This window comes from Carlito syrichta, unplaced genomic scaffold, assembly GCF_000164805.1.
Source record: "Carlito syrichta isolate Samal-C Ts95f unplaced genomic scaffold, Tarsius_syrichta-2.0.1 Scaffold308809, whole genome shotgun sequence".
In the NCBI taxonomy this organism is placed as follows: domain Eukaryota; kingdom Metazoa; phylum Chordata; class Mammalia; order Primates; family Tarsiidae; genus Carlito; species Carlito syrichta.
The window spans coordinates 776918-793949 of NW_007252905.1; the positions used below are offsets into that span (position 1 = coordinate 776918).

At 35.7% G+C, this 17032-nt stretch overlaps 1 protein-coding gene across 1 annotated transcript in view; it reads right to left on the minus strand.

The window, feature by feature from the left end:
* ABCC9 (ATP binding cassette subfamily C member 9) overlaps positions 1-17032 on the minus strand; it is a 128246-nt gene that overhangs the window by 25089 nt on the left and 86125 nt on the right. The window contains exons 26-31 of the mRNA XM_021716419.1: positions 16120-16349; positions 15287-15435; positions 15007-15076; positions 12641-12798; positions 8433-8525; positions 227-329 (exon numbers count right to left, since the gene is read on the minus strand). Coding sequence (XP_021572094.1) covers positions 227-329; positions 8433-8525; positions 12641-12798; positions 15007-15076; positions 15287-15435; positions 16120-16349 — 803 coding nt within the window. The remainder of the gene's footprint in view (positions 1-226; positions 330-8432; positions 8526-12640; positions 12799-15006; positions 15077-15286; positions 15436-16119; positions 16350-17032) is intronic.

Genomic DNA, 17032 nt, shown 5'->3' on the forward strand with positions numbered 1-17032 from the left:
AGCACAAAACGAATTTTTGCTTTTTGGGCTATTTGTCTTGTCATTAGCTAAAACATTATGACAAATTTTATCTGTAACATAAACAAACCTGAGCTATTTTAAAGTTCGGAAAGTGCTGGACTAGTGCTGAGTCTCAGTGGAAGACTAATTTTTACAACTGTCTCCTTCTTTGCAGCAGGCTTCTTCTCTATTTGGTTTCCATTTCGAAATCATGAAATGAACGTACCGTCCTGACCTCCAACCATCTGTTGGCAGCTGAGAGAAATAAGTAGGCAATGTTGTTTGTGTCCGTCAGTTCCAGCATACGTTGTTTAAATCTGGTTTCATGCCTGCAGAAAACAAAAATATTATGATGTTAGCCACACAACAGGAGAAGTAATAAAAAACAGTCACACTTACTACTGCAGTATTTACTCAGCATGGTGACAAACTGATGGGAGGGGATGACTAGTAAATGGACTTCTGCTTCAAAATAAAGACCAGCTGCTACTGCTCTGTTGCATTCTTAGTAGACATGGTGTGGTCAAGGGTTTCTTTCCCTTCTTACACCCTTACTAGGAAAATAAGTCCTTCTAATTGCAATGTTGTATTAAAGATACTTTCATAGAGTTTCACACAATTATTATAACCATAAAAATAAGGCATGGCCTACTACATTACAAGGGGCTTACAAAAAAGATAAGTTTTACAGAAATGCAATATACTCTTTTCGTGGCATTTATTTTGCTTTTCCAAATGACAGTTTGAGTTGGGTGAGAGGTGACAAATGAGAACCAGGGAAGACAAGAAACTGCATTGTAACAGGCAAATAAAAGCTTTTAAAATTCTATTTTTTGCCTCGAGTTTTTAGAACCCAAGGGAAAAGTCAAGGTGGCAATAAGTAGAAGACGGCAAGCCACTTGGAGATGGCATATGTTTGTGTCAGGTAAGATATTACACCCAAGAGTTCTAAACTATTTGTAAGAATAGTCATTGCATAAAAGGAACTCTTGGTCTTTGATTCTTTCAAAGTTCTTTGATACCTATAATTTGGATATCGGTCCCCAGCAAATTAACTTCATTCTTGTTGTCCAACTTAATCATACCCAATTTTGTGTAACCTATGGGTAAAAGATGTGAATAAACATTTCTCAAAAGAAGACATATAAGCAGCCAACAGATACATGAAAAAATGTTCAGCCTCACTAGTTATCAAAGAAATGTAAATTAAAACCACACTGAGATATGAGATATCACCTAACTCCAGTCAGGATGACCATCATCAATAATTTGAAAAATAACAGATGCTGAAGAGGACGCAGGGAAAAGGGAATACACTGTTGGTGGGAGCGTAAACTAGTACAACCTCTGTGAAAAACAGTGTGGTGATTCCTAAAAGATCTAAAAATTGACCTTCCATATGACCCCACAGTCCCCCTACTGGGAATATACCTGGAGGAACTCAAATCAATCTATGAAAAAGATACCTGCACGTGCATGTTTATTGCAGCACTATTCACAATAGCAAAAACATGGAATCAACTGTGCTGTCCAGTGAAAGAGGACTGGATAAAAAAATGTGTTATATATGCATGAGGGAATATTATGCAGCCATAAAGAAGGACAAAATTATGAACTTTACAGCAACTTGGATGGACTTAGAGTCTATAATACTGACTGATCTATCACAGAAACAAAGAACTGAGTACCACATGTTCTCACTCATAAGTGGACCTTGAACAATTATCACAATACTATAAGAAAGGGATTGGGAGTATTGGGAAACTGCCAGGGGAAAGGGACATACCTCATCAACAAGGGTACCTACATAATGAACACTTTTATACCTAACCCTGTATTATTATATCCCACATCTTTAAAATAAAAAATTACCGAAAAAAAAGAAATTGCCTTTATCCATGTGAATGTCTGAGTCATTGTCTCAAAGAAACTCATGCTACATAGTCAAAAAAAATTTTTTTAAACCACAAAAATAGTCTCTTTTCACTTTTAAATTATTTTTCCTAAATAAGAGAAACAATGGAAAGCTGGATAACATAATCAAAATAGCTGGTTTGAAGGTTTTGGAATTGCCAAATCAAAATGTGGTTTATTCATTCTCTGCAGCCATGGGTTCTCTTATACAGACCTCCTGTCTATGGGCTATGTTTGCAAGGAATAGCTAAATTTCATCTGACAGCATGGCAATAATTCTTGTTTGATAAAAGACTGTTCCCACCCCACAAACATTTTAACTAAAAATGTGAAACTGTATAATAAACAATCATGTGTCAAGAATATAGATGTTCTGGGTGGTGTGTTCCCTTGGCCCACTGAAACAATCCATACAGGTCAATATAAAGCAGACACTTGATATCCATCCAATCAATTTGATCATTCCAATATTTCAATCTAGACAGATAATTCAGTTGGACAGCAAGAGCTGATCTACAATAATCAATGGATTCTGCAATCGGAACCAAATAATTACCTCACTTTGAGTTATGTATCCTTAACATAAATGCCATGTACAGGAGGACCTGGGCTGAATGGCAACACACTAATGTGGGACTAAGCAGTCCAAGGGACATGCTTACCCCTCCAGGTGACCCTTTCAGGAAGTAATATAGAGAATATCTAAAAGGTGAGGTGGAGTTTTCAAAGTACTGTAGTATTTACTGAGATAGTGGATACCAACCACAAAGAGATATATACATGTAAAGGCTTGTCTGGTACATGTTAGGTAGATTATTATCTATTCCTTCAGAAGCATTTAGCAATCACAAACTCTAAGCAAGACATTATTCTAGACACTGGGGGTATAACTATGAGTAAAATGCAACCTTCTCCCATGAGGGGCAGACTACCTAGTGAAGGAGGTAAATACAGTATGAACAAGTAAGAGTGGCACAATACTGTATCGAGTTATAATAACCTTAAGCAAAATGCTACACAAATACAAAGGAAGGGGTGATTTGCACTGACCAGACTGTTCAAGATGGTAGGGAACAGATTGGCAGGTGAGGAGAGAGGAAGCGTTAAGCAAGGTTTCACAAAGCACAGGAAGGATGGTCTGGGCAAGATTTTAAGGAATGAGCTGAATCTTTCAGGTGAACAAAGTATTCTAAGTAGTAGAAACAGCGTGAGCAAAGGCATAACATGAGAGACCCCGTATGTTCAGGGGGCTTGAGACAGATTCTTCTCCCTAGAAGACTCTGATGATGAAGAGACTGGAGAGGAGGCCAGCTAGACCGAAGTCAGAAGACTATGTTTGAGATGAACATCAAACACTTGATTCGACAAAGTGCTTTGCTTGGGATTCTTCTTACTCTTCCTTTAGTTTTGCGATATTGTTTCAGATACACTCTTATAGAGTTAGTAAATGGAGTTGGCAACAGTCTGAGGCAGCAGTGAGAGGGGAGGGGTGAAAATGCAGTGAACATTCTTTCTGCGTGTTTCTATTTGGCAAGAAACCTTCTGTTTTCCTAATGGAAACTTTGACACACTCAGTCTGTATCTTTTCATCCACATCCAGCTCATCTTCTGAACATTCTTAGACCTTTATTCTGTCAGACGCACACAAAAAAATAGGAAAGGTCACTAAAATCTCAGTTTAATTTAACTGTGATACTTTCACGGTAAACTGCTTGAAAGGGAATTCATTGCTTCATGTGAGTACACCATGAACCCTGAATGCAGGGGAGGAAGAGCAGCCTAACCAGTAAATACTAACTTTCCAAAAGAGCTCAACACCCTGGGGACTGTGAGTAGCTTGAAAGAAAGGAGCAGATGGATGGAAAAGAACATGTTTGATTCTTGACCACGAGTAACAAACATAAAGCTTCTAGAATTTTATCCATGGCAGCAGGGTCGTCCTCACATTTTCGAGACTTCATGTGGTTTAAATAAAATCCTGATATTTATAGTAGTGAATATTTACTTTCAAAATAAACTCTGGAAGATCTAAACTGGATGAGTATCCTGTAGGTACTTCTAGATAGAAGTTGAGTTGTCTTTTGTTTCTTCCAACTGTGATTCAAGCATTGAAGGTTAACAAAATATTTTGTTCTTAAAACTCTCTGTATATTTTTTCCTCAATGTAAAATTGAAATAGTATTGCTGAATTATGCTCATGTGTCTAGTGAAGAAGGTAAATGAAAAATCTGAACTTTGACATTTGGTCAAGTTCCTCTTTCATTCTAAGTTTTCCTCATTCCCTTCAAGGTGTTCTACCTTATTCTTGTCTTCATCACTCTCAGAAGGTAACCTCATCTTGTCCTTCAGAGAGATAACAGAGGCCATTAAATGTTGACCCCATCAGCTTCCTGCTTTTCACTTACCAGCTTTCCTGAGTCCATTCTCATCCTTTTCTCACCTTCAAGCTGAGCTTGGGCCATTGAATGTATTCCAGCTACTTTGCCATAAAAATATGCTCCATTCATTGTCCCATCATGTCTATATCTCCACTTCTTCCCTCCAGTCTTTAAAAATAGCTAGCTTATACTCGCTTAAAAATGAAAAGATGAACAGTACAAAAAAACTTCTTCTTTTAATTAGCTTCCTCTAAACTCCTTCCTATCTCCATTAAATGCTACTCTTGAAAGTAGCATTTCCCTTGTCACTTCTGCATTCCAACTTCTAATTTATTCTTCAACCCTCTGAATTATGACTTAATCCTGTTTTGTTTTACCCTTACTGCTCTTGCTAAAGTCACCAACAGCTTCATGGTTGCCATATCCAATGGACACTTTTAATTCCTTTTTATTCTATTTTTTAACATTTTTACTGCTAATGAACATTCAATTTGTTCTTAAAATCCTCATTATTTAATTCAATGAAGTCATTATCTGAGTCTTTGCCTACTTAGATGACTTATTTTTTCAGCTAGTCTGAATTCTTCTCACTGAGTGAGAAGAAGGGGCCTGCCCTATTAAGTAATAACGTTTTGCATTATTATGTCATTGGAATCTTGGGAGGAAGAGGACAAGACTGAATTAAGGTCCATCACAATGGTGTTGCCTATAGTACACATGGATCAAACACAGGTAGAACAGTTCCTTAGTTCTTCTAGAACTGTCCTTAACCATAGTAGAATTCTACAGGCAAATGTTTGCTAATAAATGGTGTCATTTGGATGAAGGGCTATCAAAAATCTCAGCTGACCACTTAAGGACCTTTGGTGACCTCTAGGGAGGCAAAGTGTTTGGGTGCCAGCCTCTCCCATCTAGATAATTTATAAATAGCATGAGAGGGGTTCTCAGTTAATTTAACCTTTACTATCATTAACTTCTCACTCATAAGATAGTTGTCCTTTGCAGGGGCCAACTTGGTAAAGCAATAGTCACAAGATTAAGGTTACCAAGAGCTGTATCTTCCTTCTGTACAAAAGGCATTGGTTTGAATTTGATAGCATCAGACTGGCCTATGTTGGGGTTGGCTAGGATCAGGAGAAGCTCAGTAGGATTTTTGGTTGAAAGATTGAAGCCATGACAAAGCGCAACATCAACTCTTTCCCTTTCCCGAGGGAGCTGACTAGAGAACAGAGTTCAAACTGGCTGTTTTTATGAGGAATGGAAGCCAATAGAAGAAGGTGAAACAAAGAGCTGAGGTGATATCCACAGGAAGTAATACGATGAGAAATATAATATTTTTTAATTCATTCACAGAACATTTGAACACATACTACGTGCTTGACTCTGCTGATATTCTGAAGATAAGGATGCACAAGATCAACTCTTAAGCCTCTCAATCTTGTGAAGAAATGCAAAAACACAAATAGTTGATTACGATACAGTGTGATAAGTTTAGGATTACAGGTGTTAACATAGAGATCTTAAGAAAGGGCATGGAATACACATTCTAATATTCAAGGAAGTCTTTCCACAATAGACCTAATCATGGACTGATATTTCAGCAATGATATAAGAAGTAATAAGGCAAATATAAAAGGAGGTTAGAAGGTACAAGTAATGTAACCTGTCTTACTCTGAAGCATGAACCTAAGACAACCAGCTTTGTTTACAGAGTCAGAAATTGGCAAATCATATTTTCCACAGTATTGTTTTCATCTGCTTGCTCCTTAAGTGCCAGTAGTCTGAAAATTTTGCCCAAGCTCTTTACTTAGTCTACACCCTCTCCCCTGTCAATCAAATCTGTGTCCAAAACTTTAAATGATACTTTTGAGAGGATGATATTCAAACTGCTATATTCTGCTCTGTGATAATCCTCAAACCCTGGACCTACATACCCAATTGACTACAAACATCTCTAACTGGGAATTTCATCAGCATCTCTATCTGTTTGTAACCAGATTCATCACCTTCTTCACATTAGCTTCAATCCCCTAGCTTGGAAGCCTGTTGTTTACTCATGGGAACCAGAAACCTAGAAGGAATCAATTTACTCTTCAATCTTAATCTTCACATTCAATTTGTCCCTAAACCTTATTGGTCCCACTTTCTAAATATTCCTCAAATCTGTACTTTCTCTCCAGGTTCTTTTAGCTAGCTTTTGTCATTTCTTATCTGGGGCACTGCAATATCCTTCTGGAATTTCTTGTCTTTAGCCTTAACCATCCCCAATACATTCACAGTGTACCTGAGTAATCCAGATGTAAGTAATTCTGATCATGTTACTTTCCTGTTCAAAATTCTTCAGTGACTCCCCAACATGAAAATAATAAACTCCAAGTTCTTTAAAGATACTTATTCAATACCTTTTATGTATTGGCTTCTGATTATGGTTTCAAGTTTCCTGTTGATAACTACCTTTTTGTACCTACTCAATTCTGACAATGTTGGACTATTTTGACTTCTATATAAAATAGAAATATCCATGATTTTTCACATTTATTACCACTGCTTTGAATATTCTATCCCTTTTATCTTCCAGGTCAATTATTCATCAATGAAAGATTGTTGTTCAATAATTATCTCCCCATTTTTTTGAGACAGAGTGCTGCTTTGCTCTCTGATACATATATGTTGCATATATTATATATGTATCACATTGTATTGCCATTTTTCCCTTTAAACTCTCTCACCTACTAGGCTACCAGCTCCTTAGGACAAAGCTCATGCTGACTAGTTAGAATATATTTCTTGACCACTTACTTAGTGCTAGGCATTTTCCCAGGCAATGATGATGCAACAATGAAAAAAAATCTGATAAAGCTTACATGCCAGTTGGAAGGGACAGATAATATACTGACAACAATAAAAAAGAGATTATTTAAAATACTCAGATAGATACCACAAAGGAAATAAATATGATAAGATGACAGGTGTCTGGGGATTGGGAGGAGTCAAAACAGTGCTACATGTAGTTGGGCTGAAAATGAAGTGCCATGTCTCTTTTAGTCTTTGTAGATCTATAGCAAGAATAGTACCTGGTATATGTTCAACACTCAAATAAAATTTTAAAAATAAATTGGCTTAAAAGGATTTATTTGGTGAAAAAAGTAATCTTTAATGTGAAAAAAGTAATCTTTATTAATGCCACTGGTCATTGCTGGCTACTATTAGAATCTAAATTTTATTTTAATATCTGCATTCAATGCAAATGAATAGTTTTGACATCCTAATAAAAGGCATTGCAATTATGATAGGAAAGTGTACCAGTAAAGAAAGTATGAATGCTTCATGATGAAACTTACATATATTTATGCAGAAATTCTGTGATATATAATGTTGTGGATTGTTGTTTTTTTTTTTTTGTATTATACTCTATGACCCAATTCTATATTTTTAAAAATAAGTTTCTTAGGTTAGAAAAATTTCTGACTAAAATCTACAAATACTTGCAATTAGGGTTAAGAATAATATAACACTTTAAAAATCAAATTTCTACATTAAATGAAATGTTCAGTAATGCCATTTTTTTTCTGATCTTACTTGAATGAAAAACAGGGCTAAGTAACTTTTTTGAAGGTTGAGTAAACACTTTGATCAAAAGCCGAGGTTATTGCTCTGTTTACAAACTATGAAGAAAAAAGGATGAAATTATAAAACAACTTTGGTATGATAGTATTTTTTGTTAGGATCATTATTATTGCTACCATTATTTTAACTTGTTTATCGGGTGATTCTTCAATAGTCACTGTGGTTAATACTTTACATGCATTATACCAAATTGTTCCATGGCCCTAAGAAGATTGTTTTTCCCATTTCACAGATGAGGAAACTGAGGCTAGGAAATTTTAACGCCTTGTCTAAGTCACACAGCTAGTATTTTCCCAAATTGTTCCTTCTCCTTTCTTTATTCTTGTTAACATTTCCTACAATTAAACTCGATTCTGATTATTCATACCACATTTTTCCTACTCCTGGTTTAGGGCCGTGTCAGGCACACACTGGGAGCATCCAGATAATGGTAACAATTATCAGTTATTTTTAGATAAATATTTGTTAATGATGTATTTGCCCACTCAGCAATATGAAAACATATTTACTTACCTAAAGGCCCGGATGGTGGTGAGTCCTTCAGTTGTTTCTGAGAAGTGACAAAGCAGAGGGAGCTGGGTACTATCATCAAGTTCCTGGAGGTCCCTAGAACACAGAAGAGGGCAAAAATAAACTTCACCTGGATCCAGGCTCAACGATCACCATGTTCATTCTAAGTAAAGGGTTATTTTGTTCACTGCAGTTTTATTTGCCAATGCAACTATTTTCCCCTAGCATTCAATTAACAAAAACTCCAACAGCTTTCAATCTAAGTGAAAGAAAGATGGGCACATAATGAATACAGTTTGAAACTGAACCTGATGTGCTGTACAAAATAATCAACTTTGTGTAACAGCTAACGTAAACTGCTATAGAACACAGTGGAATTAGCACTTAATTTATACCTCGGAAATGGGAGGGATTTTCTTTGAGTGGTTGGAATTTTGCCCAAAACTTAGGCATGATGAGGACATCAATAAAATTGACAAGAAGTGCATTCCAGCTAAAGGAATAACAAGAGCAAGCAAAGGAATCTGAAGAACCTGGCAAGTTCAATCTGTCTGGTGCCCAGAATCCTTTGGGAGGTGTTGCAGTGGGAAAAGGCTATATAACAACTATGGCTTTTTAGGGTGGAACTAGATTGCCAAGGATCTTTAGGCTGGAAAAATCACTGAAGATTAGAAACAAGATGATCTGAGTTGTCTTTAAGCAACATAACTTAGGAGACAATGTAAAGGATGAAAGGGAATGGGTGAATTAGGAAAATCAGGATAGTCCATATGAGAGGTTTTTGTTGCTGTTGTTGTTTTAAGTTCTGTGTTAGCGTGACGCTGGTAAGATTTAAATTAAGGCAGAGAAAATTGTAAAATAGACTACTAGAAGTAACCTTAGAAGTTGCAATGATCAATTAGTTGTAGCGGGTAAACAAAATAAGAGTCATAAATGGCTTGGTTATTTCTCATTTAGCAGACTTGAAAAATGAGAGTGCTATTTACCAGGGTGGGTATAGGGGTAGGAAGGCAGACAGAGAAAGAAGAGATTTGGACAGAAAAAACAATCAGTTTGGCTTTCAAACTCCACACTAAGTTTGAATTCCCGCCTTCATGAAACTCCCATTCACGGTTATTACTCCAAAGAATTTCATATATATGTTTATATATTTTTATAAAGTATAGATATATAAAATATTCAATGAATCAAAATACCTGAAACTGACCTTTTTTGTAAAGATGCATATTCATGACAACTTTTTTTAAAATCACATGAACTAGTACTTCTAGAAGATGGGGTAAGAGTACACCGTATGTTTTAAAGCATTCTTCTAGTCTTTTTTCCAGCCCTTCTCTAGGTCTTTGAGGTTGGGGAGATTAGAGAAGAAGTGTCTATATTCATCTGCCAGGAACAACTGGACTGATAAACACAGTTCCATGATCTTCAACAATTAATTTAGGCCATTCTTGGCTACCTGTATACTTCCACCAACAAATGCAAAATCTTTTCATTTAGGAGTTTCTAAAATGGATTCTCTCACTTCAGAAATTGCACATTGGGGACTGAGGAAAAAAATGGATGAAAGGGGGAGAATGAACATGAAGGAATGTGAATAGTCTGTTATTTTAAAACCTAAAACCAAGTGGCTATTTGTAAATCTGACACAAGCAACAGGTGGTCACTACACTGAGATTTGGATTGAAGGAAAAAAAAAATCTAGGAAGGAAGAATTTTGTTTATAGAACTGTTTTTTCTGAAACCAAAGATGTGAGGGCATAGCTTGATCTTGCCGTATTCTTGTAAAGCGGAAACACTTAATTACAGAGCTAACCACACATTAGATCTTTGATTTTAAGTATTCAAAATTTCATAGTATTTCCTGTAGCTATTTTCCCACTTAAATTCTCTTTAGTGTATACAAAAATAGTCTGCTAAGTTGCCTGAGTTTTTCAAAATGAGTGAATTTTGAACAGCCTCAACATCTAGAAGGATCTTCTTTCTGTGAATTCAATGTTATGTGGTTATATTTGTTAACTTTCTCAGAATTTCAAACAAAAATGGTGTACAATCCCTTATCTACATTAATTCTTTAAAAATGATCATCCCCTCCATATTTTAGTCTCAACCAATGCCAGCAGATTTTCTCACTGATAATGAAAAAAATTCACAGTTTAGATCTGTAACAGATTAAAAATATCTGCATAAACTTTGCCCTCAATGTATATTCCTAAAGGACAAAAACAGGCCCAAATAAGTACGGGATTAAAGAGAGATATGACCAATATTAGTGGTAAAAAGGCGAAGACAGATATAAAAACAGTCAATAATAATGAAATAATTCTGAAATTCATTGCTCTTCCAGCAAGCAGCAGTAATACCAAAAGAAGTAAAAGGGTGAATTTGATGGTTGGCTTCTCCGGCAGCATGAATTTGTTGCAAGCACAGAGGATGAGTCTGGGAATGAAAAAATACTCTAGATTTAATATGTGTCCCTGACATTGGACAGATCCTAGTTCAGCTATGAGGGAGAAACAAGTCTAATTTTTAAATTGTGAAATGTTACATGGTATGTTCCGAGGGTCCCAGCTATAATTCTTTCCTTTTCTTCTTACCTTCCCCTATTTTCCTTCATCTTCCCTACACTCAAGTCATATTCATATTTTTAACTTCCTGAATAAACTCAATATCTACTTTGCCATTCTAGCACTGAATCTACATATTAAGATTACTTTCTCTATGTTCTATCTTCCCAAGAGACTATAAATTTCTTTAAAGAAGGTTCTTATCATGTTGATCTTTCCATCGCTCACAGGGCTTAACACAGTTATTTGCAACACAGTAAGTGCTTAGCTAGTGTTTGTTGAAATAAAATGATTCTTGCAATAACATAAAATTTGCCATACTATTTAAGGCAAGGCTTCAGAGTTAAATTGGAAATTTCAAAGCAACCAGTTTCACATCTCACTTAACTTCAACATCTCAGCAAGTGAAACCCTATATTAACAGAAGAGTCTAAAATTTGCAACTACCTTTTATTTATTTGGTCTGATATTCATATGAATGTAACATGATTCAATCTGAAATCTTCCAGTCTCCTAAAATTACATTCCTGTCAGACATTCAAGATTGTGTGCTTTTACGGTCACCACTATAATTTATCTCTTCAAATTTTTTTATACGTCTACTACTATTCATACAATGTGTTTTAAGGATTTTAACTTTTTTTTTTTAGTTGGAGTCTCACTCTGTCACCCAGACTAGAGTGCAGTGGCTGCTCTCGGCCACCGCAGCGTCGACCTGCTGGGCTCCGGCGATCCTTCCACCTCAGCCTTCCAAGTAGCTGGAACTACAAGCGCATGCTACCACGCCCGGCTAATTTTATTTTTGATTTATTGTAGAGATGAGGTCTCACCAAGTTGCCCAGGTGGGTCTCGAACCCACGGGCTCAGGCAATCCACTTACCTCAGCCTTCCAAACCACGGGATTACAGGCTGAGCCACCGAGCCCAGCTAGGGATTTTAACATTTTTAACCTTTTTTTCCCATTTGTGAAATATAATGATATTAAATCACTTACTCTTTGAGATTAGATTTGATTTTGTAAGTTTTCTGTCATTGTCATTTCCAGAAAAAGGGCCATCGCATGAAAAATTTGGCAGTCTGTAGACCCAAAACTCAGTAGATCAGTCCACCTGTTACCGTATGTTCAGGGCTATGCTAGGCTCTACCAATTACATAAGTAATTATAACAGAGCTCCAATTGAGTAATAAGTATAGTTTCATCATATTAAATATAGGTTGCATTTCTAAATTCTACAACTTATCTTGAAAAACACTACAGCAAGTGCAAATCACAGTAAATCAAACGCAGTTGTCCCATGAGATTGGCTGCAGGATCTCCCTCAGATACCAAACTCTGCGAATGCTCATGTCCTTTATGTAGAATGGCGTGGTACTTGCATATAAACTACATACACTCTCCTCTATACTTTAAATAATCTCTAGGTTACTTATAATTTCTAATACAATGCCTACACATCACTTTATTGATGCGGATTCGATATAATACTTGGCACATGCACATTCAAGTCTTGCTTTTTAGAATTTTGTGGAATTTTTTTCAAATATTTTAGATCAACAGTTGATGAAATCCACAAATGTGGAAACAATAAATTTGAGGGCTAGCCGTATATACAGTTTAGAAAATAAGTTGAACATTGTTTTACTTACTTAGATGCAACTCGGAAGTATTTCTGTATAAAATAAAAGGCCACCCCCAGGGGTACAAGAGCAACCAGGAACAATGGAGTAGCATAAGATATCATCCCAATAGCAGACAGGCACAGCAGTGTTGAGCGACTTAGAGATTCCAACGTTGGAGGGATGTGCTTTTAAGGTAGTTTGAAAAAACAGTACATTTTAGCTCAAATGAAACATTGGTTACAATGCAACATAAGTATATGTTTTATTTTAATGTTTATACAGTTAGTCACAAAAGTATTATTACATTCCTTGTAAGCAGTTCTTCACTCAATTCCCATAGTTTATCTACTTATCTACCTACATATTATGATTAGTTATCTATCTGTCTACCTATTTACCTTGGGTATTTTATATAAATGGCACTACACAATAAATCTTATTTATTTATGAGTTTGTTTTAGTCTATTAAACAAAATAGGCTGTAAATCTTCCCATGCTAGTATATACAAATCTATTTCTTTTTTTTTTTTTTGATAGTCTCACTCTGTCACCCAGACTGGAGTGCAGTGACCGCTCCCGGCCACCGCAGCCTCTACTCGCTGGGTTCCAGCGATCCTTCCGCCTCAGCCTTCCGAGTAGCCGGAACTACAGGCGCGCGCTACCACGCCCGCTGATTTTTTGATTTATTGTAGAGATGAGGTCTTGCTGCCCAGGCGGGTCTCAGACCCGCGGGCTCAGGCAATCCACTCACCTCAGCCTCCCAAAGGCGTGGGATTACAGGCTGAGCCACCGAGCCCGGCTCTATTTCTTTTTAATGGTTGCATAGTATTAAAAACCTTATTTAATGATGCCTCTACTATAAGATATTTAATCTTCTGTAATTGCTTATTGAAATCTTATTAAGTTTTAGATGTTTTGTCTATATTATGTTTACCTTCTTTCTTTGACATTCCTTGAAAGTTTTTCTCCCAATTTATCTACTATATTTAAATGTGTCTTTAGTATTTTTAGTTTAATAAAAGTTTAAACTTTTTTATAGTCATTTCTGTTGGTCTTTTTCTTTCTCTTTTTTGGGGGGGAGAGGGGTTTGGGAGGTCTCACTCTATTACCCAGTCTGGAATATAGTGACATGATCACAACTCATAGCAGCCTCGAACTCCTGAGCTCAGGCAATCCTTTCTCTTCAGCCTCTTGAGTAGCTAGGACCACAGACATGTGCCACAACTCCCAGCTAATTTTTCTAATTTTTGTACAGACAAGGTCTCACTATGTTGCCTAGGTCTCGAACTCCTGGACTCAAGCAATCCTCCTGCCTTGACCTCCCCAAGTGCTGGAATTATAGGCATGAGCCCCCACACCTGGCTGGCCTTTTATATTACTGTTTCCGAATTCTGTGTCTCATTTAAAAAGACTTTCCCCATCCCAAGATTCTAAAACTATTCTCCTATATTTTATTTTATAACTTCATGTTTTCATATGGTCATCTTTATTCTATATGCTTCTGTTTTGTATTTTATGGATTGCTAATTTCCCCAATTTACTTGATTGAAAAAAATAATCCTTTTCTTACTGATTCAAGATGCCATATTTATTCTATCTTAAATTGCTACGTATGCTGATATTTTAGAGTTTTGGACTCTTGATCTACTTCTCTTCTGTGATAAACAGAGTGCTTTAATTTTTTTTATTTTGTTTATCTGATAGGGAAAATCTACATCTACAGAACTTTTATGACTTTTGGGATTGCTGACATCTTTTCTTTATATTAGGTTTATATCTATTTTTATAGGTTTTGTTGTCATTATGAATGAAATTCATTTTTCATTAGATTTTTAAAATTGGTGTAGAGGAAGTTGCTAATTTTTATTTGATATATCTTCTGCAGATATTTGCAATCTTAGGTTAAACTGGGCATTCTTAGATTGCTCCCTCAAATATCACACCATCTAATGTTTCAAGAACGAATCTAATAAAAGTAAAGGTCATTGAAGACAGCTTGACATTCCATTCTTCACTTCTGAAAGACACTCTGCATGAATACCAAACTTTTAAGAACTTTATAATGTAAATACAGGTACAACACTGATCAAAACAACTCCTTTTTATAATAAAAAATTTAAATGTTGGATCATACTTTGCTATTTTTCTTTATTTCATGATGATTTTCTTAGTATCCTCTTCTACATGAACAAATTAGTTTGAATTAAGGTTTTCCCTTAATATTGCTTTCTAAAAGTCATTTGTGTGTGTAATATAAATGTTAATGCCAATAGGCCTTGATTTAAATTTTAGCAATCCTCTATTGTTAATAGGAATCATGCTTTATCTTAAAATGTTATTTAGCTTATACTGAAAAATTTATTTTTGAACTTGAAAGTAACTCAGGTACTCACCTGATCAATGATATTAGTGTCAGCTGAAAAACGATTGAGAATCAGTCCAAGGGGTGTGGTATCAAAGAACCTAAGCAATAAACAGATTGAAATGTATGGTAATACCAAACCTAAGTATTGATAATGGGCATCTTAGAGTCATGGAAATGAGAGGGTCTCTATTATTTGCCCAAGGACTGAAAAAATTCTTTAAACTTTCACATTTCACTTAAATTTTAAAAATGTATTGTTTTTTAATGATTTTGTGTAGGGAGGGAGCGAGAAATAGCTACAGTTTTACCTTATTGGTCCAAGAATTATCTTATTGAGGAGATTATGGTGAAGATTTTTGGCAGCTGTGAGACCCATCCATTCTACAGTGAGAGATGTAACAAGGCAAAGAAAAATACCTGCTCCGCAAAGTATGCTAAATCCAGCTACATAGTAGGTCTAAAAAGCAACCAACACAAAAAGCACATAGGAAATTATCAACTGAGTTTTTTTCTTACTAAAAAACCAAACATCAAAGTCAGACTAGATTGTTGACTTTACTACTTTGCGTCATTTAGACGGTTGAAGGAGTTCATTGTTTGGAGATCCAGGATAGTATCCCCACCATAATCCCACAGGCTAAGCCTCTACTTGCTCTCTTCACTCTCTTTCAAGATTTGTTTAAAAGGAGATGAAGAGATAGAGCTTGTTTTCAGGTTTGAGGCATAATTTTAACTTTCTGCATTGTAGAACTCATTCTTCCCATCCCTAATCTCAGAATTATCAGTTAATGTACTAACATAGGTAGTTAACATCAAATACCACTAGGACAAAAATAAAAAAAGTTCTATTCGTATGTATGTGCATTTCTATGTATAACATATATAACATATATAAAACATGTATATAATACCTTTGAATGCAAAACCAAACATTATCTTTAAATGTTTCTTATAATAAACTTATAAAAACAACAGATTTCATTTTTAACATATTTGACGTTTTATTCTATTACAGGTTCTGTTGTGACTATTAACTTATTGAATCATTACAGAAGTCCTATGACATTTGGGCTATTAGTATCTAACTAGATAATCTCAACATTTATTTGATTATTTAAAAACAGAACTGAAACCATTGTACCTGATCACCTTTTCCAGTATTGTTTATACTGTACTCTGATGTCCATGTGGCCAGCCAATAGTCTATGGCTACAATGACTGAATGCTTCAAAAGCTTAGAGAAAATCATCAGGCAGAGCAAGAAGAATCCTCCAGAAGTGAGATAACGCCAACAAGTTTTCCATGGCATTTTAGTCCTGAGCCTCATTACAGTGGACATGTTATCGTCCTCATCTTCCTCCTCTTCTTCCTCTACACACAAAAAAAATTGTTTAAGATTCAGATGGTACCAAATAGATAGAATGTAAGAATTCACACATTTGTAGAAATATAAGTATTAATCTTGGAAATTGTAAATGGTTTTAGTAGGGCAAACCTCATTTCTTTTTGAAACTGGGTGAAAAATGAATGACTGACCAAACAAACATAAAATTTATGTACAGATGAGATTATTTGTTGATTTACTGCACATAACATTGATAGGAAGCATGGACCAGAATCTTATTAAGTTATTTTAAAAATTATGTTGCCAATAAAGCTACATGCCTGGCCCACAAACATCTATAATATTTTGACCTCTAACTTTCTGAATGTATAAAACAGCCTCAGGAGGAAATAGGCTCTAAAATTAGTGCACAGCTCAGGAGGGCATACTCCATGCTTTCTAGGGACCATTTTAGACATGGTCATGAAGGAGAGTGGACAAGGAGGGATGTTCCAGAGGACAAAGCTAGAAGCCACGAAAGACAATGGGCAGGGGGACTCCTTGCAGATATTTAAGCATCTGGAAACTCCAAGATGGGCTATTCTTAGAATTTTCCTGACTAGCAAAATTTGGTCATCTGTATGGTCCAGTGACCATTGCATGTTTCTCATTCTTTTCTTTTACTGAGGAATTTTTCATTAACGTTATCCTATATATATTTCACTACTAT